This window comes from Nakaseomyces glabratus, chromosome L, assembly GCF_010111755.1.
Source record: "Nakaseomyces glabratus chromosome L, complete sequence".
Classification (NCBI taxonomy): Eukaryota; Fungi; Ascomycota; class Saccharomycetes; order Saccharomycetales; family Saccharomycetaceae; genus Nakaseomyces; species Nakaseomyces glabratus.
The window spans coordinates 825,229-844,029 of NC_088962.1; the positions used below are offsets into that span (position 1 = coordinate 825,229).

At 40.2% G+C, this 18,801-nt stretch overlaps 7 protein-coding genes across 7 annotated transcripts; 2 read left to right on the top strand and 5 right to left on the bottom strand.

Moving 5' to 3' along the window:
- Positions 1–118: 118 nt before the first annotated feature.
- Positions 119–1,306, top strand: QRI7 (putative N(6)-L-threonylcarbamoyladenine synthase; the record flags this gene model as incomplete). Its single annotated transcript, XM_449099.1, has 1 exon — positions 119–1,306. The coding sequence occupies one exon, from the start codon at positions 119–121 to the stop codon at positions 1,304–1,306; it is 1,188 nt and encodes a 395-aa protein (XP_449099.1).
- Positions 1,307–1,422: 116 nt separating this feature from the next.
- Positions 1,423–2,502, bottom strand: NSE4 (Smc5-Smc6 complex subunit NSE4; the record flags this gene model as incomplete). The annotated part of the gene is made up of 1 exon (XM_449100.1): positions 1,423–2,502. The coding sequence occupies one exon, from the start codon at positions 2,500–2,502 to the stop codon at positions 1,423–1,425; it is 1,080 nt and encodes a 359-aa protein (XP_449100.1).
- A 459-nt stretch (positions 2,503–2,961) lies between these two features.
- Positions 2,962–4,509, top strand: PHO2 (Pho2p; the record flags this gene model as incomplete). The annotated part of the gene is made up of 1 exon (XM_449101.1): positions 2,962–4,509. The coding sequence occupies one exon, from the start codon at positions 2,962–2,964 to the stop codon at positions 4,507–4,509; it is 1,548 nt and encodes a 515-aa protein (XP_449101.1).
- Positions 4,510–5,059: 550 nt separating this feature from the next.
- On the bottom strand, positions 5,060–6,154 carry ECM2 (Pre-mRNA-splicing factor ECM2; the record flags this gene model as incomplete). The annotated part of the gene is made up of 1 exon (XM_449102.1): positions 5,060–6,154. The coding sequence occupies one exon, from the start codon at positions 6,152–6,154 to the stop codon at positions 5,060–5,062; it is 1,095 nt and encodes a 364-aa protein (XP_449102.1).
- A 537-nt stretch (positions 6,155–6,691) lies between these two features.
- On the bottom strand, positions 6,692–7,636 carry GVI51_L07359 (uncharacterized protein; the record flags this gene model as incomplete). Its single annotated transcript, XM_449103.1, has 1 exon — positions 6,692–7,636. The coding sequence occupies one exon, from the start codon at positions 7,634–7,636 to the stop codon at positions 6,692–6,694; it is 945 nt and encodes a 314-aa protein (XP_449103.1).
- A 3,198-nt stretch (positions 7,637–10,834) lies between these two features.
- GVI51_L07381 (SRP1/TIP1 family protein) lies at positions 10,835–11,521 on the bottom strand (the record flags this gene model as incomplete). Its single annotated transcript, XM_449104.1, has 1 exon — positions 10,835–11,521. One exon carries the CDS (start codon positions 11,519–11,521, stop codon positions 10,835–10,837), a length of 687 nt encoding a protein of 228 aa, XP_449104.1.
- Positions 11,522–16,275: 4,754 nt separating this feature from the next.
- On the bottom strand, positions 16,276–18,180 carry BAP2 (branched-chain amino acid permease BAP2; the record flags this gene model as incomplete). Its single annotated transcript, XM_449106.1, has 1 exon — positions 16,276–18,180. One exon carries the CDS (start codon positions 18,178–18,180, stop codon positions 16,276–16,278), a length of 1,905 nt encoding a protein of 634 aa, XP_449106.1.
- Between the last annotated feature and the right edge of the window lie 621 nt (positions 18,181–18,801).

The window sequence follows — 18,801 nt, forward strand, 5'->3', positions numbered from 1 at the left end:
AAAGTGCAGCCTCGCTGCATATAGGCAGATATTACTTTTATAATGATTATATATATAATAGGTCACACTACCATCTGTAAAGCGCAAAAGAAGACCTCTGCATAGTAATAATGGTTATATGATGTTGTCTACTTCGTGGAGATCAACAGGAAACCTAACTAGAAGTCTTCCATTAAGGATCAACCGATTCTACAAAGTGCTTGCGATTGAAACCTCATGCGATGATACCTGTGTGTCAATCCTGGATAGATTTGCAGAAACTCAACCACCAAGGGTGTTGGTTAATCTGAAGAGCACACTAAACAGCTCAGAATATGGTGGTATTATCCCAACTATGGCACATGAACACCATCAGATGAAAATAGGTTCACTAGTACAAGAAGCTTTAACTGCACACAAATGTACTTCTCCTAAAGAAAACCCATCAATCGATCTGATTTGTGTTACCAGAGGACCAGGCATGACAGGATCACTATCGGCGGGACTGACATTTGCCAAAGGTTTATCCGTTGGCCTGAATAAGCCGCTCATTGGCGTTCACCATATGCTTGGGCATCTTCTTATACCGAGAATGGCAAGCAATGGTTCTGCACCAGAGTACCCTTTTATTAGCTTACTCGTCAGTGGTGGCCACAGTATGCTGGTTTTATCAGAGAGCATTGACAAACATGAGATACTCTGCAATACGTTAGATATTGCCATCGGCGATTCTCTTGATAAATGTGGCCGCGAACTGGGATTCAAAGGAAATATGATTGCAAAAGAAATGGATGCCTTTATAAATGAAGATAAAAATGATGTGGATCACAATTGCATATTAGAGAAACTTCCGAATCCGTTGCATGGACCTAATAACGCCCATGTACAAGCATTTTCATTTTCCCCATTTGTCTCAGTTATAAAAGACAACATACAAAACTACAATAATCTAACTGACGCCCAGTTAAGGAGTATGTCAATTCAGATACAAAATGCTGTCTTCAAGCATCTGATAACGAAGATACAATATGTAGTGAAGAAAAATGCTGATAAATTAAAAAACGTAACAGGTTTTGTTTGCTCTGGTGGAGTTAGTGGCAATCCGACCTTGAGAGAAACCTTAGAAAGAGAATTAGCGTCGAGGTTCCAAAACTTTTACTATCCAAGAAATGATCTCTGTACCGATAATTCGATTATGATAGGCTGGGCAGGAATAGAAATTTATGAAAAGTTAGGACTAATTAGTGATTATTCCATAACACCGATACGCCAATGGCCAATGAACGAGCTCTTAACGGTTTCTGGTTGGAAGAAGAGAATATTGTAGTAAAATTCAACACTATCGAACAACACAAGTTTATTAATACAATTATTTTGATTTCTATAAGTCAGGAAGTTTACGTTAGAGTATGTAAGGGGAGTAATCGTGTAAATATATATTCTTCAATAATCCAGAAATGGTTCTTTGATACCAAGCTTGGCAACAAGTTTCTGCCATGTAGGCATATCTAGCTGGAATATGATATGGTTCTGGTGGTCACCTCTTCCACGCTGACCATCGTTGTTATCGTTAGTGCGATCTTTAGAGTGCTTGTATATCGCTATCTCGGGCATTCCATCATTTCCCTCTGTCATTTGTAATTTGTTTTCCTTGAGTAAGAAGCTAGTGTAAAACAGGTTTTCCACAGACTTCGAATAAGAATTCGGGTCCAGCACAAACTGGAATAGATTGATACTGTTCATGCCGTTCTTTCTCTTTAGAATCTTAAAACATCGCTGGACTTGTTCTGGGGTAGTTATCTCTTGCCCTGAGGTTAGTGTCTCCTTACTCAAGTTCTCAGCGGTCGATTTTTCGGCGAGCCCATCTCTAGCAGCTCTCTCCTTCAATACTCTTTTCTTTCTCTCGAAACCAAATGGACCCAGCAAGTGATCTGTGGTTGGAGGCAGTTTACTCACTTTATTAAACAGAGTGCCCATCCTATACCAGTTGAACTGCGTGAAATGTGTATATTGGTCATACTGTCGAAGTACTTTCCTCTTCTTGTTAATCTGCAACATCTCAGAGATGTGTTCAGGCCTCTGTGGTGCCGCATCTGATGTTTCACCGCCGGCGTCGTTGCCGCCTTCCACTGTCCCACCGCCTGTCCCATCAGAGTCGGCACTGAGGTCAAATGTCTTCTCGGTCTTCACCTCCACTCCGCTCAATTGCAAGTAGTCCCTTAGCATATATGCCTTCGAGTACTGCACCACGTCGTCAAGGCTCACCAGGCTGAACTCATCGTCAAAGTCCAGGTTCCGTATGCATATCTGCGTGAGCTCAGACAAGTCAGCAACCACCCTGGCGTCCTGCGCAAACAGTCGGTTGTTCTTAAGACTGGACACCTTGGGAAACAGCGCCTCCGCCCGCTTATACACATCCTGTGCCACAGCCACGTCCCCGCCTTTGCTCAGCCGCGTCTTCAGCACCGTAATCTCATTCTGTATGTCCCGGTACAGCTGCTGCACCTCATGCTCGCTCTCCATTGCCTATTGTAGACGTCTACTATACCCCAGCATAATATTGCAATGCCTGTCAACTATTTATTTAATGCACTGTCAATCCGTTTTGTCCGCAAGCTTCTTTCACAAGAGCGGTGGGGTGAGGGCCGTGCAGCACTAGGAATTACATAATGGGTTACATAATGCTAGGATAAGCAGTTCTCAGGAGGGAAGGGGATTATATGAATGCAAGAGGGATAACTATAGCCATTGATCATTTACATAGCTGGCAAAGCTTGGGGGGGGGATGGCTATTCGGGCCATCTCATAAACCCCGCGGAAGTACGGCAGAGATGGAAAAGTTCCAGATAACCTACCACGGTGGGTTCCAAGAAATCCTTTAATTCAACGATCGGACCTCCCAAAATAAATAAATAAGTTGCCAACTTTGTAGTTAAATGGATGGGAATGGAGGGGGGGAACAGGGCAAGGCTGAGTGAGACGATGGATGGCCATACTAAGTCTAAGAGGACGCGGGCTAAGGGGGAGTCACTGGACATACTTAAGAGTTCGTTCCAGTTGAACCCGAACCCTAGCCTGCAAGAGCGAAACAGGATCAGTGAGTTGACGGGCATGCCGGAGAAGAATGTGCGGATATGGTTTCAGAACAGGCGTGCGAAGGTCCGGAAGAAAGGGAAGCTGGATGGGGATAAGCCCAAGTTGCATGATGGCGAAAGTAGGGTGGTCAGCGGTACTGGTGCTGGTGCTGGGACTGCGACAGCAGGCCCCGGTGCAGGTGCTGGTGTGACCAGGACACAAGGCACCGCAACGAGGACGACAGCGACCACAGATGTTACCACGGTGGATACAAGCGGTCCGCCATACTTTGACAAGTTACCCTTGAACATCAACAACAACTACTATTTCATAGACGTGTTCTCCATAACCGTGGGGAGCTGGAACAGAATGAAGAGTGGGTCGCTGACCGCGAACAGCTTACCTGTGGTCAAGGATTTGCCGAACCTTTCGCCTGTGTCCATGAACCAGCTCATGTCCGATGCAACCGACCTAATGGTTGTGATATCCAAAAAGAACTTCGAAATAAACTACTTCTTTAGCGCCATGGCTAACAACACAAAAATTCTTTTCAGAATCTTTTTTAGAATCAACACTGTGGCGTCGTGCTCTTTGAGTTTTGACAAGACCGATGAAGAGATAAACAATAGAACCGACCCGGCTAACAAACAAGCAGAATTGAAACTGAAAGTAAACAAACCTCCAAAATTTGCCGTCTATTTCTTAAACCAACCCGAGAACAATAATACCAATCAGTGGTGTCTATGTGAAGATTTCTCTGAGGGTAAGCAGGTCAATGATGCGTTCGTTGGCGGTTCAAACGTCCCACACGTTTTGAAAGGTCTCGAGAGCTCTTTGAAAATACTCAACTCATTGATACTAGACTACATAAGTACTAACGATACAATTACAAGCGCACCTCTGCCTCCACCACCAACTAATGTTGGCTCAGATATACTACATCCACAGATGCACCCTGCACCTCACGGGTTGATGGCTTACAATGCAGGTATGTCCGGTCAAATGGCTCCAAGCTCGCATACCAGCGAAACTCTACATAGTATTGCTAATGCAGGTGGCAGTATCAGCCCTCCAGGTTTCGGGGGGCCGTATGCTGCATTGCCACATATCCAACCACAACCGTCTGTCGATAGCACGTATTTTTTCAATCAATATAATCCACAACCAGTGGCTCATGAACATATAATGAGTGGGCCAGAAACAATATCTACCTATGATGGTCACACCATATTGCAACATCCGCCAGCAATGCAAGGCATGATACAGGCTAACCATAATCCTATCATAAATAGTGCATATGCTCACAACCCTATGGACAATATGCTTGTCGGTGTGCCATCTGTCAATAACTCAGAAAGCATGCTTACATTTACCAACGAATCTGGCATGACAAACAACATTCCTGAGTTTTTAAGAAATCCTTCAGAAGTAAACGAAGACAACCGTTGGATATAAGCTACGAATATTCATGTACATTAAAATTTATTTTAACTATTATCCACTGGAAAAACAGACAGATATTAGTAAAGAGAGATAACGAGATAAAATACTACTTTTACTTTTACTTTCATGTTCACTGAAAAAATCTTATTATAATAGCGACAAGACAATTCTATTTTTTTAACATTTTAAAGGGTGGTTTACACCATGAAAATGAACGCCTATATTTACCACTTTAATATCTCACCTTGGGCTCAGTCTTTTACGGTTGTCAGTTGTAAATTTTGAGGACAATAGCTAGAAAGATTCCATTTATCTTTTTTCATTTTTTTATTGGCATTTGTTTAGGAAGGTTTATTAAGGCGTTAATATTTTATTTTTGAGAGATTGACGAAATTCTGCATATCTATAACAATTAGTAATTCGCTCCGAGGCCGTCTTAACTGGTAAAGATTTGGTTTGGTTTCATTCTACATGGATGTTAATAACTGCACCGGATAAGATTGGATGGGACTATTGTGTATCTTTATTTTATTTTATACTATTATATAAATAACAAACTTTATCAAATTTTAATACTTTTTACACGTTTTTTTGATTTTTTAGTTATCTTCTTGGGTTTCTCCTTGGCCTTGCATCTATCATTCTTATCTTTAAAGCCGCCCATCTCCTCAACTATAATTTCTCTTAAGGCAAACGCTATTTTCTTACTCTCATTTGGAGTTCTACCAAAAGATTCTACAGAGAATCCTTGCTTCCAAGGGATAATAAAAAGCTGGAAATGGTCTACTTTAAGAATACCTCTTCTTAAGCCATTACTGCGGTTAATGCGTATCATGTTATCACTATTATTAATAGTCTGCAAGAATTTTTCACTCAGCTCATTATTGCCGATTCTAAAAGCACCACACATAGCTTTATGATTTATAATTATTGGTATAGATTCCTTCGTCTTCCAGCTATCTGACCCCAGCAATTCTGTTATTTTATCCGATATTTTCCATTCTGGAACAGAGGAATCGATATTATATATGAAAAATGATTTGAAGCTGTCGTTACCTTTTGGAATTTGTATTGCATTGGGAAATGTTTCTTGTAAAGGAAATTTATCCCAGTACGGCTGTATATCCACCGATTTTAAGTGAGGATTGTCACCTAGTTCCTTATTTTGAAGCGCGGAAATCGGCTCATTTTCATCATTCAGGGGCTTTCCTTCCAACTTCTCTCGTAGATTTAATAATATGTCTTCAATGCTATCTACATTCCTGGTCAGGTCAGCGCTCCCAAGACTACCTCCCTTCATTGCAATGAACTTCTTCATCATTATGTTTTTAGCTTCCTCAGTAATCGTTTCCTTTCCACTAACTATTGACATGAGTTTGTCTCTCAGCTGAATAGATATATGCAGCTTCATATCAAGCATACAACATTGGCAGACATTCCTCTGTATTGCACACTTCTTGCAAATAAGAGTTTTTATAATATCTGCGGACCTATGAGATTTTTTGAAATGATAGAGTGTATACGGCAAAGTGCAGATTTTGCACGCTGCACCATTCGGTACTTCATTCATCCTGATGTTTTCATTAGTATTGCTGGTTCCAAGACATTTTTCACATATTTGAGGAACCTCTTCCGATCCTAGTATGAGCTTATTCATTCCCTAATAGATGATAAATCACTGAATCTAAAGGCTAGACAATAATTAATTTCGGTAATGACAAATATAACTATTTTCAATACGCACCTATATATTACTAAAGGTTTTATTGACCATGTATTTGCAATATTGCAACTGTTTTTGACTAGATTTGAAATAGAAACTTGAAAGCTATAATTTCCTTGCGATGAGATGACTGCAAACGAACTGAAAAATTTCGATTTCAATTCTAAAAAGCGATGAGCTCGCGAGACTATGGAGTCACTGGATGATAGTAGTAATAGCAACACTCAGCTACACTTCAATAAGAATGTACAAGAATCAAAAGAATTTATCTATAAGAAGTTCTATAAACAAATAGTAGAATCTATCTGAAGCACAAAAAAAAAAAATAAAAAATAAAACGTAACTTATTTATAAGAATGTATGATTTAGTTGAATTATAATGTAATCCTGCGAGATATATTTCCGTATCTCGAATGCGTGAAGGTGACTTTCGTTTCCCATTGAAGATTAAATACTGCGTACTCAAATGTATTATGGAGATTGTGATTGCTCCTTCTTCTTGCTATGAGTTCTATAATGTTGTAGACAATTGTCGTGTCTGCTGAAGCTTTGGTTACAACCCTCATGAGGGCATACGTGTGATTTTTCACCAGTGTGGATCTTGGCGTGCCTCGAGAGGTGACCCGAGGTAGTAAACCCAGTCAAGCATATCTGGCATATATGCTTACGCCTTTGTTCTATCTTTTGAGTGTTATCCTTTAACTTGATAACAGATGATCTATTTGAGTAAACTTTGTTGCTCGGTTTGCTGATGTGGCCCAGTAGGACTTTCTTGTCCTGTTTGCCATTGACATTCAAGCATCCGTTGAAAGTTTTGAATGGAGAGCGAGACATTGTTCCTGTGCTGTTCTTTCTCTTGGGCTTCGGCGAGGTTGCTGGCGAAGGTACGCCGTTGACAATAGCTTCAGTAGACATATTATGACTATTCGATGAGTCAAACACTACTTTTATTGGCGCCTTCTTCATAGAAGAGGCACTCTTCGTACGTCTTTTCACTCGTTTAGGTTTAGGTGACTCTTGAATTTGATCTGCTTCTTCTACCACAATTTTTGGTGGGACGATGTTATTTGGAGATTCACTGTCTAGTTTAAACTGTTGTGGGGAGAGGGAGGGTGAGGGCAAACTGTTTTGCAACATTGGTGCTACCACTGGTGAAGAAACCGCTGTACTTGATGCAGAGCTGGAGTTAGAAGTGTGGATCGTGGGCTGCAGGAAGTAGTTACTGTTGTGGAATGCGAACTTGTTTAGAAGCAGTTTCATGTCATCATCAGTGTTTGACTTGAGATGAGTACCACAAGTAGCCAGGGATGGCAGTAAGATGTTGTTCTGTTCATTAACATTCAGTTGGGAGACAACTTTCTGAATGTTCATTGTGGAAGTAGCGCTTGGAGAATACATTGGTGCTGTCAAGTACATGTTCTGATCTATTGTTGTGAAAATTGTTTTTTGTTTATAAGGGTATCTATTTGATTTAATGCAAATGAGGCTTGTGTGTTTGTTTTAAATAAAGTATAGCAGTAACTTTCCTTCCTTCTATTTTGCTGATCTTTGATACATGTACATTATGCGTTCTTATATATAGCAGTCTCGAAGGGCTTTATTCGTATTTCTTAATTATGGATTTTGGTTTTGATCCAATTTTATGAACAAAACCCGTATAATTGTTGAATCAATATCGCAAGTTCCCCCGAAACCCAGCCCTCGTTTGGTTTATAAGATTAACTTTCTGGAGAGCTTGCACAATATAACTAAGAATAGAAACGAGCTTCCTTTGATTCAGGACTTTCCTCTACTTAATTTGGTAGTGCTTAGGATCACTTGTTCAGAAGCGAAAATAAAATACTCAAAGAGTGCTAGGTACGTCATTTAGCAATTGGTGTTAGGAAATGGAGGGGGGGAGGGAGTACATACTGTAGCTACAATGTCTTGTGTCCTGAGTATAGTGTATTGTGGGGGGGGGGAGAGAAAGCAAGGGTAGTTAACCTCGAAATGTGTCCTGTATGTTCAGTAGCAACGATTGCTAGTTATACGTCAAAAGCATTCGATTAACTACAACTGTAAGGGATTACCACTTTGGTGGAGGGGGGGAGCAAGTGGTTGGGGACTTTTCAGTGAACAACAAAATCGAAATCAGCAATTTATCGTTCAAGTGATAGCTGGTCTATCCAGTCTAATCCGGCAAGGTTGCTAACGGGTGTTACGAGTGCCACCGTGTGCATGTTATCTGCTTCCAATCCTAAAAGAAAAGCATACAGCTACGTGTTGTCTGTGGAAGAGAAGGAAGACGATAGTGCAATTTCCTTGATTTGCTCTTTTGTTTTTCATTTTCTGCAATGATTAGTGCGGGTGTTTCTGTGTTCGAGGTCGATTACAGTGGACAAGCCGTTTGGCGTTTTCAGTTCTTGTGAGGACGGTATTTGAGACTCAACAAACACATTTAAAATATAAGTGTGCTCCACCCCGCCCCGGATACGGTGGATGGTGGGGTGGGTACTATAGTGTAACTCCACAGAGGTGTAAACACCCGAGGGCCGCACTGCAGAGTTACATTCGGCAGCCGAGATGTTTCTTGCAAGACACACACAAGACACAAGACACTACTGCGATTTTCTGGTGAAATGGAATACTCGATCCATTAGAAAATAAATGAACAAAAGAAAAAAGAAAATTGATGTAAAAAAAGACTAGTGCGTGCCTTTCTGAGGTGTGGATAGATCTGAGTGTCCCTTGTATCATAATTCAACAATACTCTAACAAGCCATCTAAACGGGAAAGGGTAATGTTATTGATGTGGTGGGAGCCACGACGTAGGTTGTACAATGTAAATGTTTCTCGTTTCGGTAAACGCGGGCCCAAGACAAGATTAAAATTCCTTGGAAGCTTACCATCGAAGCTTTGAGAAGCCCCTTCCGTTTTAGATCAGAAACCAGTAACCGAAGAGCGTAGCGATCAAATGAAGAAAAACCGGAGCTCAGCTAAAATACTACAATTCGATAATACAAGCAGCAATAATACTATTCGAGAGCACTACTATATTTTTAAATAAGAGTATAGCGCATATTATTGCTGTCTCATAGTGTAATAGAATGATTTAGAGTATTTCTACCACCGTAAATAGCAAATATAGGCTTCAAGATCATACAACTGTTTCACGACAGTTTAGGAATTAGAGGGTTTCCATTCTTGTGTAGGAGGGGGGGTATTTCGCAAGGAAATAAACACCTCACGATATTGCATTGTGTTAACATTTATTCTAAGCCACCCCCTTTTACCTTGATGATTGTTTTCCAAGTAAACATGTTATTTCAACAAAAAAAAATATCTCGAGGACAATGTGATTACTGTTCGTAAAGGCCGTTAAAAGCAGTGGATATTTGAGAGAAATGGTGTTTGGTAAACAAATAAACAAAAGCAGTAAAGCTAATTGATGCTCCCACTAGGGAGACTCTGGCGTATATCGAATTACATGTGAATCAACGTATAGCTACATATCAAGGGATGAAATCTCGGTGTATTTGACAAATGTTGCCGAATATTACATTGCCCTTAATTCATGTCACTTCCTCCTTCAAAGAAATCGTTAAAGTGACAAAACCCAAAGGTTGAATGCTAGTGTACGAGTTACAAATGTACGAGACATTTCGAAAGGTATCCCCAACCTGAAGAGGGATTCAAACGAGTTTCTCAAAAGGGAAAGGAAGGGTTTTCCTATTTAGAATATACAATGAAGTATACGAATGCTCAATGTTTCTCTGGCGTCAAGGGATTGAGCTGACTTGATGGATTGAAGGGTGTAAAACATAATATCTGGAATTGAACGAGTATCTTGTTCAATTTTGAGATGCAAATCATAAGGCGTTTTACTAATAGTGCCTCCAGAACTTCGTAAAGATCCTGTTCACCCATAGTAGCATCTAATATACGAAGGACCACACTTTACCAAATTTGGTATACGAGTCTCAGTACCAACCCCAGCTAGGTTGCCATGAATGGACCGATGAGAATCTATAACGATATAGGTCTGCCCTCGTGACACTATTGGGGATGGTGATTATTATCTGTGATTTTGGGGTTCAATTGAGTCAACTTCACAAACGGACCTCATCTCCAGGCATTAGCTTAAAGCCGAAACTTTTTTCGGAGTGAGCTTTTATAGGAATCTTTGTTGTCTATCAATAATAACACATTCAATTAAACAAATATACCTATCTTTCCGGGACTATACTTTTTACATTTTGACAAGTTCAGCTATTGCACCAGCTTATATTTAAATGTTGCAAATGTGTTGTCTTAAACTTGCATACAGGCGCACTATACAAGTTATAGCCGTTATTCTGGTAAAAAAAAATGCTATGTCACTCATTATGAGAACCTTTGAAATACGTAACTTAAAATTTCCTTGGTATTAATATTAAAAAAAATTGGTCCGTATGTATAAGAAGTAAGGTAAAAACAACTGCACTAATGATGTATGAATATAACTAAAGTGCCTCTATCAAGAGACGAATAAAATAAAAAAAAGGGTAAAATAAAATGGATGAAACAGAATATTTATTAAATTCATAAAAATGGTATCTTTATCATTTCAAAGGGAGAAAAGAAAACCAATTATATTCATAGCAACATAGCGGCAGCACCGGCTAGCAAAGCACCAGCTAGACCAGCTTCAACCTTAGCGACACCGTTCTTAGACTTAGTAGAAGAGGTCTTGGTACCGTTGGTAGAACCGTTGGTACGGTTACCACCAGCAACACCACCAGTAGCAGAAGCGGATCTGGTAGCAGATCTGCTGCCGGAACGGGTAGAGTTAGCAGAAACAGAGGTTAGGTTAGCGCTGGTAACGACGGCACCGGTGGCGGAAGCAGAAGCGGAAGAAGTGGAGTTGATAGCGCTGGACAAAGAAGTGACAGCAGCGGAGACGGAGGAAGCGTTAGCGGAAGCTGGGGCAGCGGCAGCGTCACCAGAACCAGCAGCGGCACTGGAGGCAGATTCTAGAGCTGGCAACAATCTGGAGGAGTACCATGGCAAACCGACAATGGTGGAGGTAATTTCATCGAAGTTGACACCGCTCAACAAAGTAGAGAAAGAGTCGTCAGTGTAAGTGGCGACGTTTCTGTACAAAGACAACAAGTTGTCTGGAATTTGGAAACCGGAGTCTGGGTTGGTTTCTAGAGACAAGTATTGAGCCAAGTTAGAGTTGATGTCGTTGACCAAAACTTGGATTTCGGCAACTTCAACAGCATTTTGAGCGTTGACTAGAGTAGCAGCAATAGCAGCGATTAGAACAGCGAACTTAGACATTATTATTATTATTAGTGTGTGTGTTGTATAAAGTAATAGTACAATAGGCTTCTTTAGTAATCAAAGGTCTGTGTTATTGATACACTCGGGAACGATGAAATTATAATTGAAGATTGGTCTTGTCTACTTTATATTTGAAAAGGTTTTAACTGAACAAGGGAAAAGAGCTACAATTAAGAATAAGAAAACTTAGGTCAATTGTTTATATTTATACTTTTTTTTTTTATGGAAGCCATTTTCCCATTAAGACCCAAGTTCTTTTCTTTTCCGTTCTTTTTCTTGAACATGTTATTCCACAATTGTCAAGACGGTATGTATTTTCGGGACTAGACTCATGTTGTTGTCCAGTTCCACCACCATTCACTTCATTTCTAGCCCATTTACATTAAAAAAAACACTATTTGTCTTAAAAAATCATTGAACTAAAGAAGTTTAGCTTTTGATATCCATTGCTACAACCAAGTACTGCCTTTTCTACTTACGAAATATAGTGCGAGTCGCCACTACTCTACTTTTCCTGTTGGTTTCCCGTTTTAGGGAATTAGTGTCCTCTGCCTCTTCTTCTTGATATTCTTAGCTTATCTCTCTCGCCCCCCTTCCCTCCCTTTTTTACCTCTTTCTAATGAGCCCGATATCCCGATCCGTCACAAAGCCCAGGAAGACTTAGAGGGGTCATCAAGAAATAGTTCTTGTCAAGATGCTTTTCGAGTGGTGTCTCTGTTCTCTCTAGCAGTATATTCTGTGGCCAATTACATGGGGTTATTTCCAGCATTGCAAGCTTCTTCTTTCGGCACATAGAATTATGGCGCAGATACACGTAATAGTACCATCATATCTACCTCCGATGGTTCTTTTTACTTTTGGTGGAGGGGAGGGGCCATTGCAACCAAGAGGGGACCCCATTTTCTATCTTTAGGCAGCCACCAAATGCATTTCCTCTTAACTGTTCAGCTTGCTAATTACTGTGCCGACAGCCTGCTCACTCTCTGCGCCTACTTCTTACGCCCACTCTCACTACGCCGACCTTCCTACGCCTACTTGTATGTGGCAGGTGGGAGTTAATCCAGGTTCGCGCAAAATTTTTGCGGAGGCCTCCTCTTCCCTGGTGTCCCAAATCGGATCATTTTCGACTGTAATAGGATAAATAGCGTCAAGAAGGGGAGGGGCCCAGCTTACATTATTCAAATAAAACTTCCTAAATGGGAAACTTGGAACGTTGATGATGGAAGTGTACATTAAAGAAAGAAAAGGGGAGGGGTATGCACTATCTTTCAGGAAAATGGTGTACCCGCTGGAGTCTAGAACTTTCCTCATGTCAATCTGATTTTGTTGTGGCCTCTGTCGCTGCAGTTCTACTCGAGCCACAACCCCGTGCCGAGGATGTTGCAAAAAAGGGTTGAGTTGCGAAGAAACGCATTGAAACTCTTGCCTAAGCGTGTTTGTCTGAGCAGAGAAAGTGCCATTATTTTTTTTTCCGCACACTCAGTTTACTCTAAGGATATACTTTTAATCCTAAGTTTTCGCTCTTCCTCTGTTGTACAGCAATCCCACAGACTCTGTACAATTTACAACTGACTCTTTCAGATTCCAAATCCTCTACGCGTCAACAGTCTGCTAGGCTCATGGTCTCGCATTACTTTTCTTTTTTGTCGTTATTCTCCTTCTATCCCCTTGATTTCTTTTCCTGGTGCATCGCATCGGCTTTGATCTCAACGCTTCTTTTACCTACATCATCTACATCAATGGCTGATGACAACTGGATGTATCCTAGCCCATTACAAGTTAGACAAAGCTCGTTATCATTTTTTGCGTTGGCTTAAAGGTTTTGTTGGGACAAAGCCACTACTCAATGAGCCATGTAGAATTGCAATAGTACGGCATTTTACAGTGGAACTTGTGTATCTGGCAAAAAAAAAGAAATTTGAATGAGTTGTTCCAAACCTTCTTTTTCTTTTCTTTTTTGAAGGAACAAGCAAAAAAGACTTTCTGTACGTGCCAATCTGTGCTGTCTCCGTGACCTATCTTGATGGCAGAGATGTCCGGACGCCAAACCAGTCCTACAGTCTTTTCCTCGAGGACAACTGCATGGCTTTCTAAGATCATGGAAGAAAGAAGAGAACCTAAACAACACCCTGTACAGATGAGGTGAAAGCTGAAATTTTGGTTGTTGTTTTTGACAGTGATAGATGCAGACTTCCAGAGATCGCCACCGTTTCCTCCCGCGCTATTTTTGTAGTCATTGTTACTTCTTGACATTTCCTCAACAATAAGATTTCTGAAACGTTGGTTGCCACAACATTCTACGGTGTAAACTCTGTTGGCGTTTGTACCGATTCACAATTGGTTCAACAAAAAAAGTTCGACATTTGGATTATCACAGAAAGGAGCGCAGAACTGTGCTGGGACTGATCTTCACTAAAGCTTAGAATATTCCCTGCCGTAGATCCTTACGTAGAATCCTAGCAATGAGAAGAACAAGAGGCCTACTAACGCGAAAGCTTAATGGTGAAGGGAGCAGATAAGGGTAAGATGGAACTCTAGTACAGAACCGACCCAGTTTAATGTACCAGTAGAGTTTCAAGAAGGTGTGAGATGCTCAGAGAGAGGAGCGGGGAGAAATGGGAAGGGATAAGACAATGGACAAATGTACGGTCTGGAAAGCTACGGAAAGAGCGTGCAATCCTGAATGATATTAACAGCAATAGAACAGCAACAGAACAGCAAAAAGCATGGAATAGCAGGGAGGGCATATTTTTCGTGCCCCCCCCTCCGTCCTTTGCTAACTAAGGTATGACTTGTCATTGGATAGTGCGATTGAGTGTCAAATCTTACAAAGTAGCATTTTCAGAAATTCAAGAACATGAAAATATCCCATCATTGTGAGGATATTACAAGAAATTAAAGTCATGAATTTTACGCGTTACGTCCTTCTTGGTAAGAGTTCCATTGACTGCTTTTAGGCAACAAACACTCAAACTATCAGAAACCTCAAATAAGTAAAAGAGGGTAGTCAATTGTCTTGCCGCCATTGGCCAGTATTTTTGTTAATTTTCTTTTTGAGTGCTCTTATTGAGTACTCCTTTAAAAAATTGCTAGTAGAGTGAAGCAATACGGCATTTTCAATTCTCTAGTGTTACTATATTATCAGCCTAATGGACAACACATCTGAATCTATCTATCACAAACCATACTCAAAATGAAAGGAGGGGCAACATCAAGTATTAGGTCAGCTGTGCTGCTTTTTGCTTTTAATTGTATATTTTTACAAAATGAATATCTACGTGTGTTATAGTGATTGACACTCTTGATTGCCATTCTATTTGGTTTCTGAACGCACCGCACCGCCTTTCCTATCCTTGTACACCCCTTCTCCATCCTCCCCCCTTCCCCCACTTTGTTAGTAAACCCCCCTTGATTGTCGATTATTCTGAGAATTTAGTTTACCAAGAAATTAAGTTAAAGTCGTCTTCATATCTTAACACCAAGCAATGCTTGTATATTCATCCAAATAGTTCATTGTTGTAACTGGGAAGGTACGATATGTTCCATTATCTGTTTGTACACAAGATGAAAGGGAGGGGCAGGAAGGTGTGAGGTATGGTAGAAAAGGGCGTAGATCAATTTATCAGTACTCTTCCTCACCCCGTGTTCTTCACATAATCTTACACCCATCATTTTACCCAATAGAAAGGTACTATGACCTCCTTTATCCCTTGTATGTATCTCTAAAATATTACCCTTTACCCGTTCTCTGCTTCCTCATTTCAAAATCTAGGGGTATTGAGTCATAGAAGAAATTACAATAGCAGTGAATAACTCAAACCGGTGATGACATTTTCTGTTGGGAGCTTCCTTTCAATCCTGCTATGGCACACCGTTAACTAATGGCATAAAGCCCCCTAAAGTAAGCGTTATTACCTATTTTTGCAACAATATATTATGATTCAACATTGAGAGTCATGTGCCCTCCTCTTCAACGACTTTTGTTTTTCTCTTATTTTACAATCGCAGGTCGTTCGGCCGTGGCTTTTACTTATCACTGATAATAAGTTTAATTCACAACGACAAAACATATACAAGGATTAAATCTAATGTAAATAGAAAATGTAAGAAAGTTTTACGTGATACATCATTAGATGCTTTGAAACTATTACATAAGAAAAATAAAATGTACAATTATTTGTTCATTATTAAATCATTTAACTATATTCATGTCTTAATTCTATTTAAGAAATATGCTTTGTTATTTGTAAAAAATATGCCACTATTAGAATAATGAATAAAGGGCAAAATTTTCTGCTTTGTGGAATTGAAAATAAAAGAAATAAAGTAGGCAGTATAGTGGAAAAGTTACAATTAGGAATAAAAAAAACTCAGAATGCATTCATAGGCATTAAACAATGAATCAATTCTTTATAATAAAAAAATAGGATGCTAGAGAAGGTAATAATTGGATATTCCAAAAAAAAAAAGTTTGTATTCATAATAAAAACACTCAGAAAACTCAGCTGTGCAAGATGAACATTGTATCTAGAGATTGTAACCTTCATATTTGCAAAATAATAGGTCAACCAATAGTAAGTCATACACACTACTAAAGTTATTCCTTTCATCATATTACCTTCATATTAGTTAATATCTTGAACGTGAGGTATAAGCCAAGCCACTTTAAGGAAAATTATGAATAGGTGTGAAGTATATTAATATCATGCCATTCTATGACAGTAAAATGGTAGGTAACAGATTGAAGTACATTAACACCAGAAATGATACATTCTCATCATAAAAGAGCCATTCCTTAGTCTTTCCTTAGATTCTTCATCCTCTTGTCTCATTAGTTCTGGATCATAAATTCTTCTATGAAAGTCAAGATCTATTTTATCAAGTGGTTTTAATAATTGGAAATCACGTGTCCACAGCATGTAACCGAAGTAAAAGACTAGCCAGATTGGCATAGCTAGATAGTTAGCAAAGAAAGAGTTAGCATTAGCTTTACCATCGCCACCAAATGGGAACAGAGCGGTCCAAAACTGGGCTGCGAAGACTAACAAGTTGAAGCAAACACCATATATGGAACCATAGATACCAGTAGTGGCTTTATATCCTAATTCTTCCAAACTTCTGTTCTGTAACTTCATTGCCATTCTAAATCTAACATGAGACAACATGATGGATGACCAGGTGAAAAGTTCACTTAAACCTGCAATGGCAGCCAACCAAGTAAAGACTTCTTCTTCCTTAGGAGAGGCGGCAACGAAACCAATGACACCAACAAGCAAACAAGCGATCAACGCAAGCAAAGGTCTACCTTGTCTGTCCACATAATCCAAAAATTTAGGAGCGTAACCTTGCTGAGCCAAAGAACACATCAATCTTGGTGCAGCGTATAGAGATGAATTGGCAACAGAAATAACGGAGATCAAGATGACGGCATTGATAAAATGAGGAGCAATTTTAACTCCATTCAATGATGCAGCCAAGACATATGGAGAAGCGTGAGTAGCAGAGCCACCTGAACCCATCAATTCGTCACTGTCATAAGGCACATTGAAGCCGATCAAAATCATTGTCAATAAGTAAATAATCAAAATACGGTATAAACTACTCTTAGAAGCTTGTGGAGTAGATCTTCTTGGATTTGATTGTTCATTGACAGATAGGGCAAACAGTTCAGTACCACCGTAAGAGAAGTAACCACTGACCAAAACGTAACAAATACCTTTGAACCTTGAACCTGCAGTTTTACCGGCAAAAGCACCTGGATCGTGCCAGAATTTGCCACCGATGTACTCCCTGTTACCTGCACCACCTGCGTTAATAACAATGGACATGATAATAAAACCAATGACCATGAGAATTTTACATAGGTTGAACAGGAATTCAGTTTCACCGTAGGCGATAACACCACCGAATAGATGGATACACAACAGGAAGACATAGAAAATCACGATGAAAACATCAGCGTTTATTTTGTCGTTCCAATACTTTATAGTCAAGGAGGCAGTAATCAATTCTAGCGGTAGGACAGTTAACCATTGGATACAGAAAATCCAGACTGTGGCAAAACCGAACGCATTTGAGACAAAAATGGAACTGTATGCATTGAAATTACCAGGAAGAGTTGGGTATGTGACAGCCATTTCACCTGCTGCTTGAATCATGAAATATGTGACAAAGGAAACTAGAACATAACCGATGACCAACGCAGCGGGCCCACCGAAGTGCAGACCCTTAGCGTTAGCGACCAACAGACCAGTACCGATACCCGTACCTAAAGACATCATCATAACATGTCTGGACTTCATCGCTTTCTTCAAATGTGTGTTAGTTATTATGGAGTCATGGTCAGAACCTTCTAGGTCAAGAGAATCCTCTTCAAAGCCACCTTTAGTCTTGGATCCGCCATTGTTGCCGATTTCTTTGCTCTTACGGCCTGTGGGCACATCCTGTGCTCTCTTGAAAGAGTCGACAAACCTATGTACAAGCTTAGTTCTTGGTTCTGACTCTATAGATGTATTATCGCTGTCGCGCTGGCTGTAGTCATTACTATTTCCAGCGTACTTCTCGCCGTCATCCCTGGAGTACTCCGGTATGGTGAACTCCTCCGCTGTGGATTCCTTCTTAGATGAAGACCCATAATTCTTCACCTTGGAAAACATTATGCAATATTATTTATCCTGATTTTTTTTAGGTTTCCAGTTAGAAAGTTTTTGCTACTTCTATCAAAATGCTTGACTAGCAAAATGATTTACCCTGGGGAATGGAATCCATGAGAAGGGGCACCTTTATATACTAAGAACTAATTAACCTGTCTTATATGGAAAAAAAAAGTTTCACGTAATTCACAGAGAAATCACGCACCGGCTGCAAGAAAAAGCATTTATAAGAAGGCTATAACTTGAAAAGAAGAAGCTTCAACTTTTAGAGTGCTGAAATCGGGGATTGTTCTCGAGGAAGAGATGGAAAGTGAGCAAAAGGGCCCTCCCCCCGCTCAGAAGACAGGGCGAAAGCGAAGCTTGGTAACAAGTGTGAGATGAGGGTTAAAGTTAGCTGTTTAGAGCTTCTACAAAGGAATTCGTATCTGCTGAACTGAGAAAGCGCAGTGGGAGTGGGGGGGAGGAAAGGAAGGAAGGAAGGGAGGGGGGAAGGTCAGCACTGGGTGTGTCTGTGAGTATATGGAAGGATCAGAGCGATGCACAGAACGCGCAGAAGTACATAAATTGTACATCGCTTCTTCCGCCCCCTTTGGACTCCAGAAACTGTTGCAGTGAGGTTAGATT